This window comes from Rhodamnia argentea, chromosome 11, assembly GCF_020921035.1.
Source record: "Rhodamnia argentea isolate NSW1041297 chromosome 11, ASM2092103v1, whole genome shotgun sequence".
Lineage (NCBI taxonomy): Eukaryota > Viridiplantae > Streptophyta > Magnoliopsida > Myrtales > Myrtaceae > Rhodamnia > Rhodamnia argentea.
Genome location: NC_063160.1, coordinates 18,021,742 through 18,041,717, shown reverse-complemented (window position 1 = coordinate 18,041,717; position 19,976 = coordinate 18,021,742). Strand labels below are relative to the sequence as shown.

At 36.3% G+C, this 19,976-nt stretch overlaps 2 protein-coding genes across 4 annotated transcripts; both read right to left on the bottom strand.

The window, feature by feature from the left end:
• Window positions 1-1,665: 1,665 nt before the first annotated feature.
• LOC115747333 (transmembrane protein 87A) lies at window positions 1,666-7,168 on the bottom strand. Its single transcript, XM_030683461.2, has 5 exons — window positions 6,801-7,168; window positions 5,039-5,975; window positions 4,839-4,934; window positions 3,599-3,735; window positions 1,666-2,242 (listed from the first exon to the last, which is right to left on the bottom strand). The coding sequence occupies exons 1-5, from the start codon at window positions 7,007-7,009 to the stop codon at window positions 2,065-2,067; spliced, it is 1,557 nt and encodes a 518-aa protein (XP_030539321.1). The 5' UTR covers window positions 7,010-7,168; the 3' UTR covers window positions 1,666-2,064.
• A 1,798-nt stretch (window positions 7,169-8,966) lies between these two features.
• Window positions 8,967-19,839, bottom strand: LOC115747338 (GATA transcription factor 26-like). Of its 3 annotated transcripts, none has more exons than XM_048272292.1 (7): window positions 19,667-19,839; window positions 16,363-16,418; window positions 15,581-15,898; window positions 12,020-12,320; window positions 11,813-11,873; window positions 9,269-9,364; window positions 8,967-9,225 (listed from the first exon to the last, which is right to left on the bottom strand). In XM_048272292.1, exons 2-6 carry the CDS (start codon window positions 16,400-16,402, stop codon window positions 9,353-9,355), a joined length of 732 nt encoding a protein of 243 aa, XP_048128249.1. In that variant the 5' UTR covers window positions 16,403-16,418; window positions 19,667-19,839; the 3' UTR covers window positions 8,967-9,225; window positions 9,269-9,352. The 3 variants fall into 3 exon arrangements, with proteins under 3 accessions (XP_048128249.1, XP_048128247.1, XP_048128246.1); XM_048272290.1 differs by lacking the exon at window positions 19,667-19,839 and adding an exon at window positions 17,247-19,172 and having other exon boundaries at window positions 16,363-16,419; XM_048272289.1 differs by lacking the exon at window positions 19,667-19,839 and having other exon boundaries at window positions 16,363-19,172.
• Window positions 19,840-19,976: the final 137 nt, after the last annotated feature.

The following is a 19,976-nucleotide window of genomic DNA, read 5'->3' as shown; positions in this document are numbered from 1 at the left end:
ATAAGCACACCTTCTAACATATTGAACAAACAATATCTAAAAAAAACAAAAAAACTTAGCTCCACCTTTTTTTTTCATTCCATGTATTTTTTTTTTCCTTCAAAGAATCTGGGGCATATTTGGTAACAATTCTATTCCCGAACAATTTATGCATAAATGGTTTTTTCTAATTCTATTGCATGAAATACTCAATTTTATTTATTTTTTTTGCTTCTTATTTCTATTCCAAAATTGTTCTCTAACCACTCATTTGTTTCAGAAATAGAAAAATTAACTGATATTGCCACACAAATATAATTATTTCTAAGCAAAAATGATTTTTTTTCTAATTATATTCTAAGGAACAGAGAAGTATATATTTTTATTTCTTATTTCTATTTCAAGTCTATTTCCTGGCCAAATCTGTTTCGGAAAATGAAAAATTAACCGACATTGCCGTGTAGATTTCTGTTCTTTTTTCTATTCCCATGAACAAAAGAACGAGAATCGAGAAACATGAGCATTACCAAACGGGGCTCTTCGTCTACTTTCATTTTATCTTTGTGATATTCGATTCGTACTCATTCAAAACTAATAGTCAGCTAGTTCGTCATCTTCAAGCATTTTTCTCTTCTTGAATCTGAAATTAGAAATGCATATTAAATGGAGGTATCTTCAAAGATGTTCTTAGATAGTATAGTTAAATTTTGAAAATCATCTATAATTAAATTGAAATATAAAGCAAAATATAATAAGCTATCTAATTTGTAAGTAGATTATTTAAACTTTGAATTGCAGGTCTTTTGTTTTGTTTTGGTGCTTCTTTCTGTTTTTTTTTTTTGGGTTTGGGGAGGGGGGTCGAATTCTTCTTTCTATCTTAAATGGTTTAAAAATGTAATCAGTGCCTTGCTATCGCGTTTGATCTTTTTCTTTTCACTCTGTTCTGAGTTCTGTTTTAATTTACTAAAGAATAACATCTCATTTTCCACATTTTCCACATTTTCATTAGTCAATTCAACATGACAATTTGCATTCAAAAAATATAACTTTGCTTCAAGTTCTCCCCGCACAATTATATTCAATAAATGCATCTAAAACATCTAACTTCAATATAATATTTTCATCTATTATTGTAAATCAACTATATTTTTAACTTCCGGCATTGCAATCACCTAACTCCTTAAAAAACAAAAATCCTAACTTAGGTCCACTCTCATTTTTGTCTCTTTCTTTTTGTCCGGAAAAACATCTTAAACATTTTGTCCAATCCAAATTTGCCCCAAACTTTATCTTAAAAAACCCCCTTAACTTTAGGCCCAATTCCACATTTATCTCAACTTTTTTTGTCTAAATAGAAAAATCACCGGTTTTTACTCTAGTCCTAAATCTACTCGTATTAGCCCTCTATCCAAAAATCATTGTTAATCATCCCTAATTTTTCATTATGAAGATAATTTTTTATGTCACCTTACTAAAGGAGATTTGTTATTGATATGAAAATATCACGTCAAATTGAGACTAGACCATGGGGTTCACTTCAAGAATAGATTGACAGTTGATAATTTTTATAAAACAAAATAAAATTCGTGAAAAGTTTGGCATTGGATATAAAATTTGGGATTTATTTTTTTTGACAAAATGAGGTGGTAATGCAGCACCACCCGAGGGTAAACAAGAGAACATTAGTTAAAAGAAGAAAATATGGCACCTTAACACAGACATGATGATTAATGGTACGACTATGAAATTCACTTGGCCAAAAAGATGACCCGAAAATATCAGACAAACTTCCAGCGCAACGCAGCCCCAAGTGACGCTCTTCTGCATTGCCAGTTTTTGCAACCTCCGTTCCAGGAAACAGAAGACACCAACTTCCCAGAACTGCAATTGAGTTGGCACAAGCTAAGCTACCCCTCCTTCCACGCCCACTTGCTGCTCGTATTCTTTTCTTTTGCTGTTTCTGGAAGGGAGCGGAAGGACGCCGAGTTCACTGACCAGATTCCTAATTCAGATATCCACGAGTTTGCATTCTAGAAAACTTTGTGCAGCTGGAATCAGATTCCTTAATAACAGTGTCCCATACGGTCATTCCCTCTTACCCTCTTCCGAGTCATCTTCAGGATCAAAAGTACCGGTACTTTCGTTGTTCTTCTCTCGTTTCTCCTGCTTTACTAAGCTGAGATCTCCCTCAGGCTTTCCCCTCGTAAGCGACACAGCTTCTTCATCATCTAATTCCTCTCCAGCTTGTTCTGAGTAGGCGTACCTGCAGGTGGTTTATCACTCTGGTCACTCATCAGTGTAAAAGACTTCAGTAGGCCTAATTTGCACTACAATTGAAGCTTTGCCCAATTTGAAACCAGCCAATCTCATGCAACCAGGACAACTCTAAAACATATATGAAGATACATATACACGCTCACACACTATCTCCATGATATTTGACTTGCAAATACAAATATACGCTCGCAGACTGTCTCCATCATATTTTACTTGCAATTATTACAAAAGAGAGGTGATCTAAGCTCTATTTGTTCTGCGGAAAATGAATGTTTTAAAAAATGATCGTTTGTATTGCTTACAAAATGAATGGATAAAATGTATTTTCATCGTCCATGAAAACATTTAGACATAAATAGTTTCCATTGACTAATTATTTCGAACGATACAAGCGACTATTTTTAAGAAAACGTTTTCCAAATCATTTATTTTCCTAAAAAAAAAATAATAATAATAACAGAGCTCTAGTGGAAAGGATTTTTCACAGACCATGATTTTGTTTGTGAGTACTGTATCTTCTGCAACTCTAACTAACAGCTTCTACTAAATTACATGAATAGATCATGTTTGAAGAATGAAATTAATATTCTATCATAAAGTAATATTATGCAACAACATCCATACTTATTCCTGTTTTAAATGACTCTCTTAACATTATTGCCATTTAAGATTTGACTTTTATTTAGTACTGAGCAAGTACTGAATAAATTATTTCTATATATATTTATATTTATTTATTTTTAGTCCTTAGTCTTTTTTCCCTATATATATTTATATATTTTTATTTTTATATAATTATTTCTTTTCCCTCAATCGGTTTTACTTTTATTTTATTTATTTTTGGGTTCATCGATCGCCAACCCCAACTAGTTTGGGATAAAGTTGATGTTGATGTTGATGTTAGTACTGAGCAAGTAAGCACCTTGAATTATTGCTTTTTTAATAGGTCATCCAAAATTAAAATTGGATGCACACAATTTAAAAGTCATTACAGAAATTTTCATAAGTTTTAGAGTTAAAAGAGCTTTTTAGGTTACGGCAGAAAGTCAATAAATTTTTCCTTAGAATAAGCCAAACGAGACAGGTTCTTGTAGGTGCAATACATCCCCATTCCAATCTTATAATTATATTTATCTTTCTGCTACTTGTCATTTCAAATTCAATGCTGAACATTGCAATCAACCACAAAACAGTCACATACAAATATTTTACTTCATAATGGCGATGCAGATTTCATTTCACCACTCAGCCACCATATCTATCTAATTAAGAAGATCATTGGGGTTCTCTTGTACCGAATGAAAGAATCAACCCTTGGAAAAAATCTCAAACGAAAGCATACCGCTGGGAGCTCTGGGATGGGGCCCAGAGATAGCAGATGACGCAGAGCAGTGCAAATGCAAGAATGTCCCAGAAAGCAGTGATGATCCAAGCACTTCTCCATCGCTCATTGTATGGATCAGTTGCTTTGAAGTAAACCTATAAAAGATAGTTCAATAGAAAAATTTGATAATGCAGCACAATGAAAAAGGAAAATAGAGAAAAGTCAGGCAGAGAAATCAACAATCATCTGTCACCGAAGATCTCATTGATATGTCAAATTGAAAAATTTAAAGAGAAAAAATCTAAGTACAGAAGGAATGAAACTGCATACTGCAGGGTAGATCAGGGAAAAAAGAAGGCATCGCATTCATAACCGAAGCCTTTAGGACTAGAGGATTAGAGCCTTAGAAATATTTAAAATGCCAAAAATAAAGCTTGATCACAGAATTGTGCCGTTGCTTTTCATAGACATTGCACCAAACATATCTACAGTGGTATCTAAGCATAGAACCGGCGCCTATTGTTTTAGAAGATTGGAAGACTATGGTGATTTAATTCTGTCAGGTAAATAAGCTTGCTGCTCTTTGAATCTAAGATTTTTTAATCACAGCAGCCCCGACATTATTACAAAGCACATGAAATCATGTGCATCCAAGCAACTATCCCACCACCCCATTTTCTCCTCTTCCAAATTGGGAAAATAGATCCCATTCTTGCAACAAGAGAAAAAACAGAAACAAGACACTTAGTACAGAAAAACAAAAGAGAAAAAAAGAACAAACCAAAAATTGGCACCAATGACTTTTAACGCTTAACGGAGATATGACAATTTGCATGCTTTCATTTGTACCAGCCCCAGACCCAATAGTTCATCTAACAACTTTAATACTGAAAAAATTATACCAACGAAATAGTCTTCCGGATTTATTTAAGAATTTTGACCAGCTTCAAGAAAGTTATAAATGCTCACTTACGAACCTCAGAGAAGTCATACAATTTCTCCACAAGCACAAACTACTTTGGACAGAACGTAAATGAGATTGACATATCGTGTAATTAGAATGATATTCCCTACAAAATGTATAGTTAAGGTTGCAAGGAAATTATAAGGTTATAAGGTACCATCAAATGGTATCAAGAATATTGAAGACAAATTATCTCCTGCAATCCAATTTCTTGCAACTATCATTGGCTTCCCACTAGGAGGCATATTCTCAATAATAAGTATCCAAATCCATAGCGACATGTGCGCCACATACCTCATACCCTATCCAAGCAACTGAAGCAAACACTGTCACTGCCAAAGCATTGGAAAACTTCCTATATATATCCAACTTGACAGAACTCCTCTTGGCCTGGGACAAAAAGAAATCTAATTACCTTGTTGGATCTTAGAAGCATAACAGATGCACCAGAAATGAGGAACATAATATCAAATAGCAAAGCTTTAAACTGATACCTGCAACTGCTCTAATGTCCTCGAAAGAGAATTGAATATCCATAAGATTAAGAATGAGTCCAGAAAAGCATCAGGTAGGACTAGAAACAGTCTTGCTCTTCCAGAAATGTCATTAATAGTACCCACATACTCGGTGATATCAAGCAATTCAGATGCCAAAAAATAAGTTATACCAAGAAGTAGCACCTTTGAGGTAAGACCACCGAGTGTAGGACGAACAACACCATATCCCATTGAAACACAAAGAATAAGAAGGCGTGAAATTGTTGTTTTCAGAGCTCCAATTGTCACGACCCACGTTGTGAGTGTGACTGGCCTCATCCCTGTATTGTTGAAATTTGCATAGTCGAAGTACCAAAAAATCATCTGAAACAATCCAAGAATGATAACGCTGGCAATACAATGCTGAAGTTGCAATACATCATCCCAGAACCTTGCGTATTGAGAGAACCAAATGAGACTGAGCAGTGCATAGGCAACCAACATAAACATGTAGAACTTCAAATATGGGGCCATCCTACCAGGTAAATAGCCATCAGGGTTTTTCCATAAGGTTGTCCCGCTCATCACAAGGTCCTTAAGTTTAGGATCACATGCTATGAAGAATAAATTATACATTCCTGTCTGGCTGATCTGAACTTCCTCATCAGGCATAATTGCAGATAGTGAGTTCCCTTTGAACTGCACCTTTAGGACAATAGGCCATTTAGCATCTGAAGCAGAAGGTATCCTAATAATTTCACCCTGCTTGCACCCTTCCAACTTAGCAAGATCAGGGGTGCAACAAATAGATCTCTGCCCACCATATGCAGAACCACCAATATTGTTACGATCTGCTGCCTCAAAAATTATGACTTGTACAAGTCCCGTAGTCTGCTCATCATCTGAATTGTCATCAACAGCATCCTCACTTCTCCAGAAAGTGATATTTTTAAACCTGTCGTAATTTCACAATTGGAACAGAATCATCTTGGCTATTAACAGTAGATTCATTCCTAGTAAGAACATACCTCAAGTTACACAGGCCATGAAATTTGAATGAGTTACATCGACCGATCATGTCTTAGAATATCAATGACGTCTATCACATCTTAATTAACTAATCGATCAGATTTAGAAGGGAAGGATTTTCTAGTTGCTCCGGAAAAATTAAGAGATTCACCAAAAGAAATATCGGTCGTGGTGTGTGCGCGTGTGAGGGCGACGGGGGGGAGGGGAAGGAAGTAGACACTGATCCAACATGTTAGCAGAGTCTAGAAATTGACCGATACACCATTTTTTTTTTCCTTAAATAATTAACTGATACACTTTGTTTTACAGTTTAACAAGAAAATACCTTCACCATAGGACTTCCATTATCTCTTTTGCATCTTTTATTACCGAAAACATCGTTGTTCAGTTGAAACAAACAGCATAACAATGCTTATGCAGAAGAAGTCAGTGCAAGCCTCCTGCGCCAAACTCCCTCAGCAATATCCAGAAAACGCTACAATTCCACATAGATATTCCAGAAAAGAAACCGGCACAATTGAAGGAGCAACTGTAATTTAGCTGCCTCTAGCTCAATAGTAGAAGATCACTGACGCGAGACGTCGGAAAGCAATTTACAGCCACTTCCCAAACAATGCGACATCAGATCTAGCTCAACGACAACTATCGGACCTCAAGGTGCAAGACAAGACAATCACAAAGTTCAACAGCAAAAGCGAGTCTAACAACCGCGAGAGAACACGGGAACACACAGAACCGAAGCAAAAGATACCTGATGAAAGAGCGGCCATCGCGCACGGAGGAGGCGGCGTCGGAGAGAGAAGCGGCGATGCCTTCGCTGCCACCGGAGAGAAGGTAAGAATTGCCGACTTCTTTGAAGGCTTGTCGGTCGTAGACATGGATCGAAGCATCCGCACTCCTAAATCGAAGAAGCAAGAAGAGCAATGAGCAGAGAGTGAGGCTTGGAATGGCGAAATCCATGGGAAACGACGACAGATCGGGAGGAATGGGTAGATCCGCGAATACGAAGGGGGAGCGGGATCGAGTGAGGAAGTAAGCGAAACTCGCTGTGTCGGTAAACTGTCGGCTTCGGACACACGCGCCAACACTGGAGAGAAGCGCGTGAGCTGAGAATTGTGGAATGAGGTTTTTTTTTTTTTTTTTGGTTGAAGTGGGATGCGGTTGGAGGCTTGAAGCAGGGGGATATGTTGCTTGCCTCAATACCAAACATGGTGGGTGGCTATAGGCAAAGAACAACCAAGACAATACCAAATAAGTAGAGGTGAGAACTGTTTCGAAGTAGAATCGAGAATTAGATCGGTTCGATTTTAAGTTTTAGGATATGGATGGTCGATTTTGGGTTCTAAAAATTGGGAAATCGGTTTTGACGGATAGATTTCAATAGAATCTGAAACGTGAAACCCGAAACAAGTTTGTGTTTTTCTTATTTTATCTTCGCTACCCTACCATATTTCATAGCATTATGATTGTCCAATCTGGAACCACTAATCCGGCGATATCTAAGCCCGAGACTTTTACTTTATTAATGTTTTATATTCTTCGTGTATCAAATATGAATTATGATCGAGAACTTGAAGCAGCAAATGGTTATTATTAGAGATGACGACCGTAATTGTGCAATTAAAAATACACGTGGAACGTGGGTGGACCATAGAATTGAATCCGAAACCCGTGACAGGGTGGGTTCTAAATTCCAAGAATTGAAAGAGCGGTTTCGACAAGTAAGTTTTAAGTGAAATCTAGATTGACCTTGAAACTACTCATCCCTACAAATAAGAGTAAAAATGACTTGCATATTTAGGCTCCGTTTATTTCCCGTAAAATAGATGATTTGGAAAACATCTTTCCAAAAAAATAATCGCTCGTATCTTTTACAAAAATGATTAAGCGAAAAAAATATTTTTATCGTTCATGAAAATTTATTGACATAAACTTCTATCGACGATGAAAATATTTTTTATTGACTAATTATTATAAGCGATTCAAATGATCATTTTTTGAAAAAATAAAAAACATTTCCCGCTAAACAAGTGAAACCTTAATCCTAACCTTCCTATATTATGTAGCACTGGTATCCTTATTTTTAACGGGTAAAAAACTTCAAAAGATGATATTAAATAGACCTTTTACCTTCCTACCCCGCTTGGAATTTCAAAACGGACCCAAACCGAAAGTAACTAGAACAAAACAAGCCAGGCAATTTCTGTTGTCCCACAAGTGGTTTTTTGGGGACCGGTTCCACATTCAATATGGACCGTAGGATAACAAGAGAGAAAATCTCGGTCCGTCAAATCTGTTTTGCACAAAAACCGATCTTTTGTCTTTACTTGTTGAAAATCTGTAGACGCAAAGATGATCCAAACTTAGAGTTGATCAAGGAAAGTTACAACGGATATGGAAATTTAATGACTGATAGATTGAAAAACTTTACAAAGTGTAAAGGAAAGTTACAATCAATATAATATTTTTTTTAATAATACAAAATGTATTTACCATTATAGATTACTGTTTCAGTGACATATTATGAATCATATAATCCAGAAAACTTAGGACCACCAGGGATGAAATTACACTCTCCACGGAAAAACTTACAAAAACATATTTTATAGATGAAGTATCGTTAGTAAGGATAATTACGCCAACCAAAGGAAAACCAAGATTTGTCAGGTAATCTGCTAATAGTAGAACAAGAAATTTACTATTAACTTTGACGGAATGCTACGATTTAGCGAAATATGACAAATCATGAGGCCGACATAATTTACTGTGACAAAAGTACAGTTACGTCATGTACGAAAAAGTTACGACATGATATATACCCGGTAAGTTACAATTAATGAGAAAATGGCGGATGTCAAAGAGAGGTTACCATCAGTTGGGCAGGATTCAACCCCGTCTGTCTTACGAGACAGTAGAAGGACCCACCAAAATGACAATATCTTGATATTCAAAGGTCACATCCAGCAACTTATTACATAATAAAGCTGGAAAAGAGAGCCACGTGCCATCATGCATGCAACAAGACACTACCCACAACATAAAAACTGGTTTTCAAGTTGTACTCGAAGTGAGAAACATAAGCTGAGCCAGCTAACAATACCAAAACATACGGTTCAACTGAAGGGGCACTAATTCCATAGAAATATCATCAGTTCAATGGCTCGGATGAGCTGCAAGAGCATACGCAAGTCATTTTCTCCTTCAATGGCATGGACTCTTTCCCAACTCCAGTACAGCTGACATCACCATCGATTGAGGAAGAGCCAGGTGCGGGTTTGCCAATTGATTCCTTATTCTTGGTCTTCAGCACACCGCCTGGGAAACACAGGACGAAGTTAAACTTCTCGTCTGCCCAAGAGAAAGTTTTTAACTTCTTGTATTAGCAGGGAATCACAAGCCAGGTGTAAACATGCTGTAATCAGTTGCAGCACAAAAAAAACAATATAAAAAAAAAGCTGCGGCTAAAAAAAAAAGAGAGAGAGAGAGCTGCAATCAATATTTCAATTCAAGGTCATGGAGTAAGATAAGTCCTAGACCCGTCCCAGAAGCAGTTAGCCATATACACGAAATTTGGTATTTCTTATGATGAAACTGATAGTAGTCTAATTTTCTTATCTCCGTCCAGTTGAGCCAAATTCCAAGCCTCCTAATTAAAATATAGTTTCTATCTTACCCAATAAGCCTTTTTTCATCTGTAAAAACAAAATATCATTCAAGGGACTGACCCCTATAGAAAGATCATCCACCAGACAATGTTACTAAGATATCAAGCTCCACCAAGGATATTTGGTCCCCAAACACCCTGCTGTCCCTCTCCCTCCACACTAATCAAAGTCCTAGAAGAGGATCATCTATAGTCACTTTTGCTTGCCTCTGATGATCTGATCAAACTCAATTAAAGTTGACTGTATCCCATATGAATAATTAAAAGACCTATATACACATTATCAAGAAACGACATCCTGCTACTGTAAAGAATTTTTTTTTTCAAATCATTCATTTTCCACAAAACAAACGCATCCTAAGAATGGGATGTTAGGTTCATGCATATGTCTTCATCTAATATACATTAGTTTCAAACAGATATTTGACAAAAGATTTTATACCAGCTGACACATGGACATGTCGCAACAAGTCTCCTCCGGGTCCAAAAGATGAACGGACTAGAGATACTTAAGCAACAGACTTATACCTCTCCTGAGATGTAAACTGGAATAAGTGGATAAGCATGTGTAAAAGGCAAATAAAGAAATACAAAGACAAAATTCCATCAAACACCAATCAATCAAATTGGCAATGAAAACCAATTTTTTTTTCCTATGCTGGTCCAACATGCTTTAATAGTTGTTACGTTTCCATCGAGGTCACGTACTCTTTTCAATGGGATATGAGATGACGGACCTCAACGGTTTGACTAGGTACAATCTTTTACAACCTACTCAAGCTCATCGAGTCTACTATATACTGATTTTCTCATTAGCACGCATTAGAAAGGGTTAACTGTATCTACAGAAAAACTCCTTACTAAACCATATATACCACCAGCTTGTACCTCATCATTGCAATCACCAAGGTCACAACCCTATTAATAGGTTCAAAGCAAGGCTACCAGAATACACTAATTTGCAAGCAGTCCGCACATTGGACTAATTTCCTTTTATGGTTCACCACCCACGCATTCCAAACTATGGAATTCCATTTTACCTTCTCTCAACATTTTAAAATATTTCTAATCCTAGTTCTCGGGATATATTTCCATGACAAATTTATAATTATAGTATAATGAAGGTCTTCTAGTTTTAGCTATGCATAAAAAGTGTAGTTAATACCATCCTGAGAAACTAAAATACTTGGTTTTTATCTCAACTATATGAGCTGAAGAAAAATATCCATATTGTACCACAGAATGTTCCAGTTATCATTCCACTGTGATCCACACTCTGGCAACCTAGGTTCAAGACCTAGGTTCAGAGGCTAAGCAACGCTCAGAGGTAAAGCACAAAGTCCTTTACATCAGTCAGCCAACAAGAATTTCTCAGACAAAACTTACACTGCATCCTACGCCATTACCATTAAAGCAAAATATTCAAAAGAATTGCTCATCCTATGTATTGAATAAACCATGTATTGGGAATCATGCAATCAGAGCCATGATCCAGCATCACTAAATTCCTGCCTCACTGACAATATTTCGAGTCTATCAACGTAATCGAATTTTAAAGTATCTAGCCAAAGTGTTTCAGAGGACAGAAGATGTTTCAAGCTTTTTCAGTATCTCAGTAAATGTTTTGCCAGTGTTTCTCTGTATCTATATGGATTCTGTCACATTAAACAGATCAGATGAGGACATTAAAGAGCAAATTTTAGGATAGGAAAAAAGAGAACCTTTGAGGAGGGATCTTATGCATAACGAATTATAATCTCATATAACAAATACGAATATACATGCATGGCCGAAAGAGGAGAAACTGAAACCTAGATTCAGAAGAGAGACTGAAGCACAATGAATTAGATTTTGCAAAGAAACAGTTTCCAGTGATATATGCATATCATGCCTATATGCATATAGGTCGTGTGACCCTTTACTTCCAACCAAAGAAATAACCAGATACCAACGATTTGCAAAATTGACTTCTCTTCAGCTATGCAAACATGGCCTTTACAACTGTGGGAAACGAATTCCAGTCACATTTCATTGGGATAATATAATCAGGAAATCGTGTTCAATATTCAAGTAAAACAGATAGAAAAAGCAAATCTAACCTTTGGATCTGCTGGTGCTGGTGGAGTAGCAACACCCTGACTGCTGTCTATGTTGTCCATTCTGAGTCACAATTTATTATAGACACAAATTTACAATCTTAAATTTCTGTAAGAAAATATTAATAATTCGCTTAAAATTTGTTAACAGAAGTTCTAAAGGAAGTGCTCAGATTAAATGGGATGATACAATGTTAACATATCACTTACTTTAAAAAGACTTCTCCTTTAGCTCCGGCATGTGAGGGTAAAACATTCTTTTTCCACAAAAAAGTAGATGATCCAGATTTTTCCTCCTTGGCAACCATTGGTGTGTTAAGCATCACAACTCCTAACCCTATCTCATTGTCCTGCTTTAGGCCGCCATTAAGATTACTGTAGATGAGCTCTGGAGCTGCGACGGTGGAAGCACATTGTTGATCAATATACATTTCATAAAGTTCCTTTTGGAGAATTTCGATGTGTGCAAAGCTGCTCTTTACTGGTGGAACTCGATAGTCGTCGTGCATATCTGCAAATAACCGACATCCAAGAAAATAAAAGAAAATATCAATAACCTTGTTTATAATGTTTATAAGTTGTGTTAGAAAGCACAAAGATACAATTTTGTCCAGGAGAAAGCCGTTACGAAGGACAAGTGTTATCTTTTCCTCTAGGTTAGTCAGGCAACAACAAAGTGCATCAAAACTATGAATCCCCCAAGTTAATATGAACTCATTTACTAAACTCCGAGTAGGATAACACTACTTCCACACATTTCCGATGCTACTAAAACTGCTTAGTGATTACACCAGCGCCACTTACAAAGTCTCGAAACATATTCACAATCAACAGACTTTTTTTTGTTTTTTTTGGGGTCGAAACAATCAACAGACTTTAGAAAGATCTAGTCCAAACATGGATATTCTATCAATTTTGTCAAGTCCATATGTTGCAATTTTCTTCTCATTAACACACATTACAAACTCAAATTAACTTCTACATTAAATTGAAAGATCTACCCCTATCTGCACAGCTAGTTTCTACCACATTCTGCTGAAATCTAGTCCTCACTACCCAGTAGAAGGTTGAGAACAGAACTAGCAAAGCAAAAAGTTTCTTTGTGGCATTAGTCAATCCAAATCTCTTGAGTACTAATTGCATCATTTAGTGGGTGGTGAGTGCCTATGTACAAAAATCCAACCTCAGAAAATTTTTCTAAGAGGTCAGAGAATTTTGGTTCCAAGTCAATCAGCATCACAAGTTTTAAAACTTAACAATACAAAGACTATCAAAGGAAAGAATTGCTTTTGAGCCTTCTAAGTATTATGTGAAACTGCTGTCCAAGTATGACCATTCTATTAATTTCCAACGCAGGTTGCGTCATATTAGAAAAACAGAAATACAATAGTTTAGAAAAGGGATGGGAAAACCTTATGGAAGAAGGGAAGTCATGCACACAACAAGATAATATACCTATTATCAAGAACAACTGGATTTGCATGGCCAAAAAGGAACTAGTACACTCACGGACCTCAAACAATTGATCATAAAGCCCTTTACCTCCCCAGGTTGAGGATTAGATTTCTCTTGCTCATGGTTTGACATACCATTATCATATCGCGATGAGATACAGCCAATCGTTTATTCTCTTTTCATTATTCATGTACATTGCCATCATTCTTTTGAAACTAAAATTACACAACGATGATACGTGGCCAATCGTTTGTTCTCTTTTCAATATCAATGCACATATGTCATCATTTAGGTGAAACAGAGATTTAGAAACACAGAAAATGGTGATTGCCACCATTAAGACAAGAGAGGGTCCAAGGCTCAACTCTTTCATGGAATTTCTTTTCATTCAATTACTAGCAAAAAGAAAAGCAAAACTAATACAAACCATGACCCTTAAAAAATTGACCATGTCAAAGCCTGCGACGTATGTCCACTTAACAATAACTATCTTCAGAAAATTAATGGGCAAATACAGGTTTCCACAATACGGACACTGACTGATCCTTTTTTTTTCCACCAAGATCAGTCCTGCATATAGATACTTTAAAACAATATACTAGGTGTAATACCACATGAAAATTAGATAATCAGGGTCATTTAACATTTTCCTCGATGTTTTCTCACACCTTCCTTACCACTTTTGACCTGTTCCATCCTATAGTTGTCCTTATCATCTTAACCGTTATTTCACATATCTAGACCACCCTAATGGATTGGATATTTCAGAAAATTAATGGACAAGTACAGGTTTCGACAATACGGACACTGACTGATCCTTTTTTTTCCACCAAGATTAGTCCTGTATATAGATCCCTTTAAAAAATATACTAGGTGTAACACCACGTAATCAAGGAAAACTAGATAATCAGGGTCATTTAACATTTTCCTCGATGTTTTCTTACACCTTCCTTACTACTTTTGACTTGTTCCATCCTATAGTTGTCCTTATCATCTTAACCGTTATTTCACATATCTAGACCACCCTAACGGATTGGATCTGTCTTGAATGCTCAAATATTTACCAAAGCACTGTCTAACATCCTGGTTGAGTGCACATGTTAGTTCTTGACCATCCGATACTTTGTCCATAAATCATCACCGGCCTTATTTCTATTCTAACCACAGAGATACATATCTATATATATCGTAACTTCCAAATTAATACAAGCTTAATGTTTTTCCCTGAGATAGCTATATTAGATTCCTGTTCATAGTACAATACGAAGTAGGTCTATATGTCTGACTGGATCTTCTACTAACCTTGTTGCGAATTCAGTGCCTGGCTCTATTCCAGCTGATAAAAGATACAGACAATCACCTAAAGGGTTGCAAGAAGCAGAAATTTTCAAGGAAACAATACAAAGCAAAACTCAATAAGAATTTTTTTGGAAAGTTGTATTTTCACAAAAGGCTGACTGTCAGTCACATTTGTGGGGTCACCAGCCTATCATATTTTGTACCTTCGTTTTTCCTACATATCTGGGACTAGTATGAACAATCATGGTGATCGGGTCATAGAAAATGCACTACCGTCATATATGGCCATCAATTCCTCAATCATAGGCAATATACCACCTTTTGTTCAGCAATGTTGACTTTACTTAATGTGGCATTGACTTTACAGAATCATTAATTACTATCACAATTATTAGAAACAGGAGAGCGCCCCTAAATCATTACCAGCAGCCAGCATAGCATCTCTCTTCAGTACCTGTTGAGGTCAGTGACCACAACACGTCAAGTAGTTGTCCGCATTTTATCAGCTAATGCATTCAAACTAATTCAAAGCGAATCCCAATCATTTGAAATAAACGGAAGCAATACACTTGACCACAAGCCAATTTACGATTTAAAAAAGAATTCCCCGGCAAAAATGGCTGAACCTTCGACAGCATATATTGAGCTGCTTCTCCATAAATATTTAAGCAACCATCAAAAAAGGTAGTTTTCTTACGTTACGCAACAAACTGAAGTGCATGTCATGCATTCCATGCACACATCTAAATATTTTCTACCTAAGATGTACTTCAGTCAGCTCTTTATCTTAACCTATTAATGAAACACAACGAGATTGTCACTCCATGCAATAAATACAATCAAATCTGTCAAAAAAATTGACACATTTATGTTTCCAGACTAAAATTGTAAAAAGGAGAAGACATCCAAAAAATCAGAAATAAGAATAATAAGAAGAAGAACAAAAGCATGTAAAGGTAGGGATCAAATCTTAAAACGCCATGATAATAACTCATTGCTTTTATAAAACTGGTTGACCTGAATTTGCGCTTTCAGCAATAGCTTTGAACTTGATGAGTAGATGGGATTCAGATGTAGTTAACTCTAAACTTGATTTATTGTTATTGGAAGCTAATAATTGATTAAAGTTGAGATCACCTAATGCAACCTCTCCAGTATCAACGATCCTCTCCACTTCATGGACATCTATGGTATTTTGGAATTTTCGTTTCCTAACAACTGAACGGAAGCGTTTGGGAGTATAATCATCAAGTGTTCCCTTTAGCCTCCACCTCGATCCACATGCATTGCATAACAGTGGTTTCTCCGTCGGACCATGTCTCCAAAGAGGAGTTTCTGCACAAGTTCAAAGATAAAACTCAAATAAATAATGTCAATCAACATTAGCAAGTGGTGTAATGACCATTTAAATGATGTCATAATTTAAATAAGATGAGTCCTATTATACCGTATTATAATTTCTGCTTCCAAGCAGTTTAATGCTTATAATTCATAAAATCCATCACCTTAACGTGTACAACTCTCACAGTTACCATTAACTTTTCAACCGTTCCCCCTAGCCAAGAGGCAAGTCAACTTTTAACACTGGATGGTAAATGTCTCCAGTAAAGAAATAGCCAGAATATAGTCTTTACAATGATTGACTTCTGATAGAGGGAAACGAAATGGCAAATGTCCCGTGTAAATAAATCATGATTAGTCAATTTGTCAGTTAATTCACGAGTGAGATAATCAACCCAGCAAAGTGTTGAATATATGACTTGGTCTACTTCCAACCAATGAGAGAAGTATTTTGTCACCTCTAGCACCACAATGGTGGCAGGGCCCTGGTTTTCCCATATTGGTTCTAGCTTCGCTGAAACATATAGCAAATAAAATAAAAAATTTCATAAAGTAATCAACAGAAAATTATTGCAAGTAGACATCTGAGAGCATCTTAATAAAATATAATACCTTGTTCACTAGATTTAGGATTATACATAAATATAAAGCATGCTGGCAGTATAATAAGAGTTTCCTGTGCGATCTCTTATTTAGTTCACCTTTCCAAGAGCCTTACAGTACTCCTAAGTTCCTAACCCACTGAGATGCAATATCATTCAGGTCAAACCACTACATCAAATGTGCAACATAATACCAGAACACAGAAAAAATTAATGGAAGAAGGACCCAATTGAAAATTTCAAAGGGTGTCATAGGATTTTTGTCCCAACAATAAAAGCAGCTCTTTTCCCTGTAATCTCACAATACTAACTCTCCTCCTTTCAAGTAAACGGAGACAAGAAAAGAGATCCAATTATAAAAACCAAGTACATTTTTCTGCCAAAAGACTTCCCATAATCTAACATTTTCTGTAACTTGAAAGTAGCATCTAGGGGTTAAAATGCACTCTACCTTAGCGAATAACCTAGATGACGTCGGGAGGATATGGTTTACAATCTCCCAGTAAAGTGGGCAGAAGAAAAAAAACTCATTCAAGATGGTGTCAAGCTGCCACTTTCTCCATGTCCGACAGGCTTCAGCTTCAGCACTACCAAAGAAAAAAGCATTAAGAAGGAACAGAAAAGAAAAAATGGAATTCATGATCCTTCCAATACCATGAGGATTCTCCTGAATCGCCAAAAAGCTTATGTGATAAGAAGAGTATATTCAAGAGTAAAAAATAGATCTATGAATTTTACCGAAGTTCTGTTTTAGGGCAAAGTGTTCTTGATCAAGGCATTAGGGATGCCTATCTCTTGATGGCAGCAGATGACTCACGCTTCAAGAAAAACCTGTTCAAGGAAATAGAGGGGAAAAAAAGGAAAAACCAACATCTCTCCAAAAGTTTCTATGGGCAGCACAGACAACTCAAGAAAAGATATATACTGGATTATGGTGGTGGATGGAATAGCTGAATGCTAAATTGCTAATGAGAAATAATGGTCTTTCCACAAAAGACAACTTGCATTTATGGCAATGGAGAGGTCCGGGATGCATATATGCCATGTGCCTTCAACTAAAACAAGTGTAACCCCCTCCGATTCATGCTTTTCATGCTAGGATGTTTCTTCAGTAAGACAATTCTTTCCCTCCCAAAACTGGTAGAACTTTTCAAATTCATCAGTGGATAAATCATGAATATTCCATATACTCTCTGTGCCGCTGGGAAGGGATTTATATACTGGTGTTGACGTGAAAGATCTGTGATTTGTTCGAGAATTTATAAAATTTCTCTTTGCATCTTGGAAGGGATTTAGATACTGGTGTTAAAGTCAAAATCTGCTTCAGAATTGATATCCTGGATATGCCAAGACCTCTGCCATACTCGAGTTATATGATACATTTAGATAGCCTTGATTAACAAAAAAAAACATTAAATAATCTTAAAAGAGCTCTCAAAACTTTCAATGAGGTTTCGCTAACTTCTCTGTAAAAGAAGTATGTAAGAAAAAGCCAGTTCAATCTTTAATGGCTTCAATTACTTACCATTCAAGAAGAGGATCCACACGATGTTTCCTTGCACCTCTTTTGGCAAGGGAAAGCAAAATAAATTTTAGCAAAGTGGGATTACTATGTATAGCAAACACTCAATTGGTTGGATAACGAGTTTACTTCTTTGGTAAGAACTCTACCACCATTTAAGCTATTTAGTAACGAGGTTTGACACTGCTTTCAATTACCATCTAAGGGAAGTCTGAGGAATAGCAATAGGAGTAAAGCAGATCACTAGCTTTCATACACAAAAGAGCATTTCCTAGAAACGCAGGCTAATGATTCAGCAGGACAGGAGATTTGTTGGTCTTGGGACATTTGAGAAAACCTCCATATTGTATTTTATTCTGCCCCGCTGACTTTCCTTAATCGAATAATCGAGATTCTTAATCCTTTTTAACATATTACTAGAGGAGAAGTCTCAAGCAAAGACCACATAAGTATGCTAACAGGGCTGTTGATTAATATTCATGACAACTGTATTCTCTAATTGACATGTTAGGAAAACCTGGGTAATTTTCCTTTGCCATCTAGAAAAAACCAATCATTTTCATTTGTAATCTAAAAGTCTTTCTCACAAACAATTTATTTCCAAAAATTTCTTCATCCAACTAGCCTATTGCATGCGGAAATTCAAATGACATAATGCTACACAAAGCACAAACAACCCTACAAAGAGAAATGTCCCTCACCAATAAAAAGAAAACAAAATGTTGGCAAAAGAAAAGCCGCTATGCTTATAACAGACCCGACAGTTTACCACTTTGGCAATCCAAATTCGAAGAAACAATCACCAAAAAGTAGAGAGAGTCGAATCTTACTGCTAATCAACCAAAATTATTAGCAAAAAATCTCAGCCAAAAACTTAAATCATACCAACGGAAGTTAGAGACTTAATAATTTTACACAGTACCACCAACAAAAATATTCATTGACAGCGTGAAAATCCAAAACTGGACCTATATCTCTGCTGTACCGCCAACTTAAGGACCAAAAATGCTCTTCACCTAAAAGTTTTTTACTTAAGATCCTATACCTCCCTCTTAGGCAAATGGTTAAGGACAAAGCATTTTTGTAGCCTTTGGTCTCATTCTTCAACCTTGCCACGGCACCCCTAATTTCACTACACATGACATAGATAGTATGAAACAAGTTGACGAAGTGTTACTTTACTCTTAGAGGATTGACTGACATCAAAGGATTCAAAATTTCCAAGAGAACAATGGACGACTGCACTACTATAGTTGTCCAATATCAGTCAATCGACGCACATAGAATATGCAAGACATGCTTTAATTGCATCTCAGTCCAAACTCGATACAACAAATTTCATTGTGCTTCAAGTATGTAGTTCAAAATATATTTCATCCATAAGAGAAACATCACAAGCTTGGTTGCTCGGTCCATCATAACCTGCATTATATGCGGTACAAAATAATCAGAGATGATAAACTCACACAATAATGCTTCGAGTATTTATCAGTCAAATTGAAGATCTACAGAATCAAGAGCAAATATGAGCAACATTCAATTTTTATACTCATCAGTAGAACAGGGACCGCATAACTTCCAGGTGAATATGTCATGAGAAAGCAAGCAGAACACTAGTGGGTTGAGTTTCAAATTTACCAAGCACTAAACCAGAAGCACCCTTAACAATTGTCAAAATGAACGTTAGGTTTCTGGGGATAGCTTATGGAGGCAAGAAATGCAAAGTAGCAGATTAAGGCATCTGAGAATTGAATGAGATGAACTTTTTGATCAAGACAAACGAGCATCGTTCCAAAGTGAAGTTCCTCGTCCCAATAAACCAAACAAAAACATGTGAAGTTTCGACATGATTGAATAATTGTTTTAGGTGTTCAAAAACGCACCTGAACTCATAAAAAAATAAAAAATAAAAAATGCCCCGTCTCGAAAACGGACGGAAAATACAAAG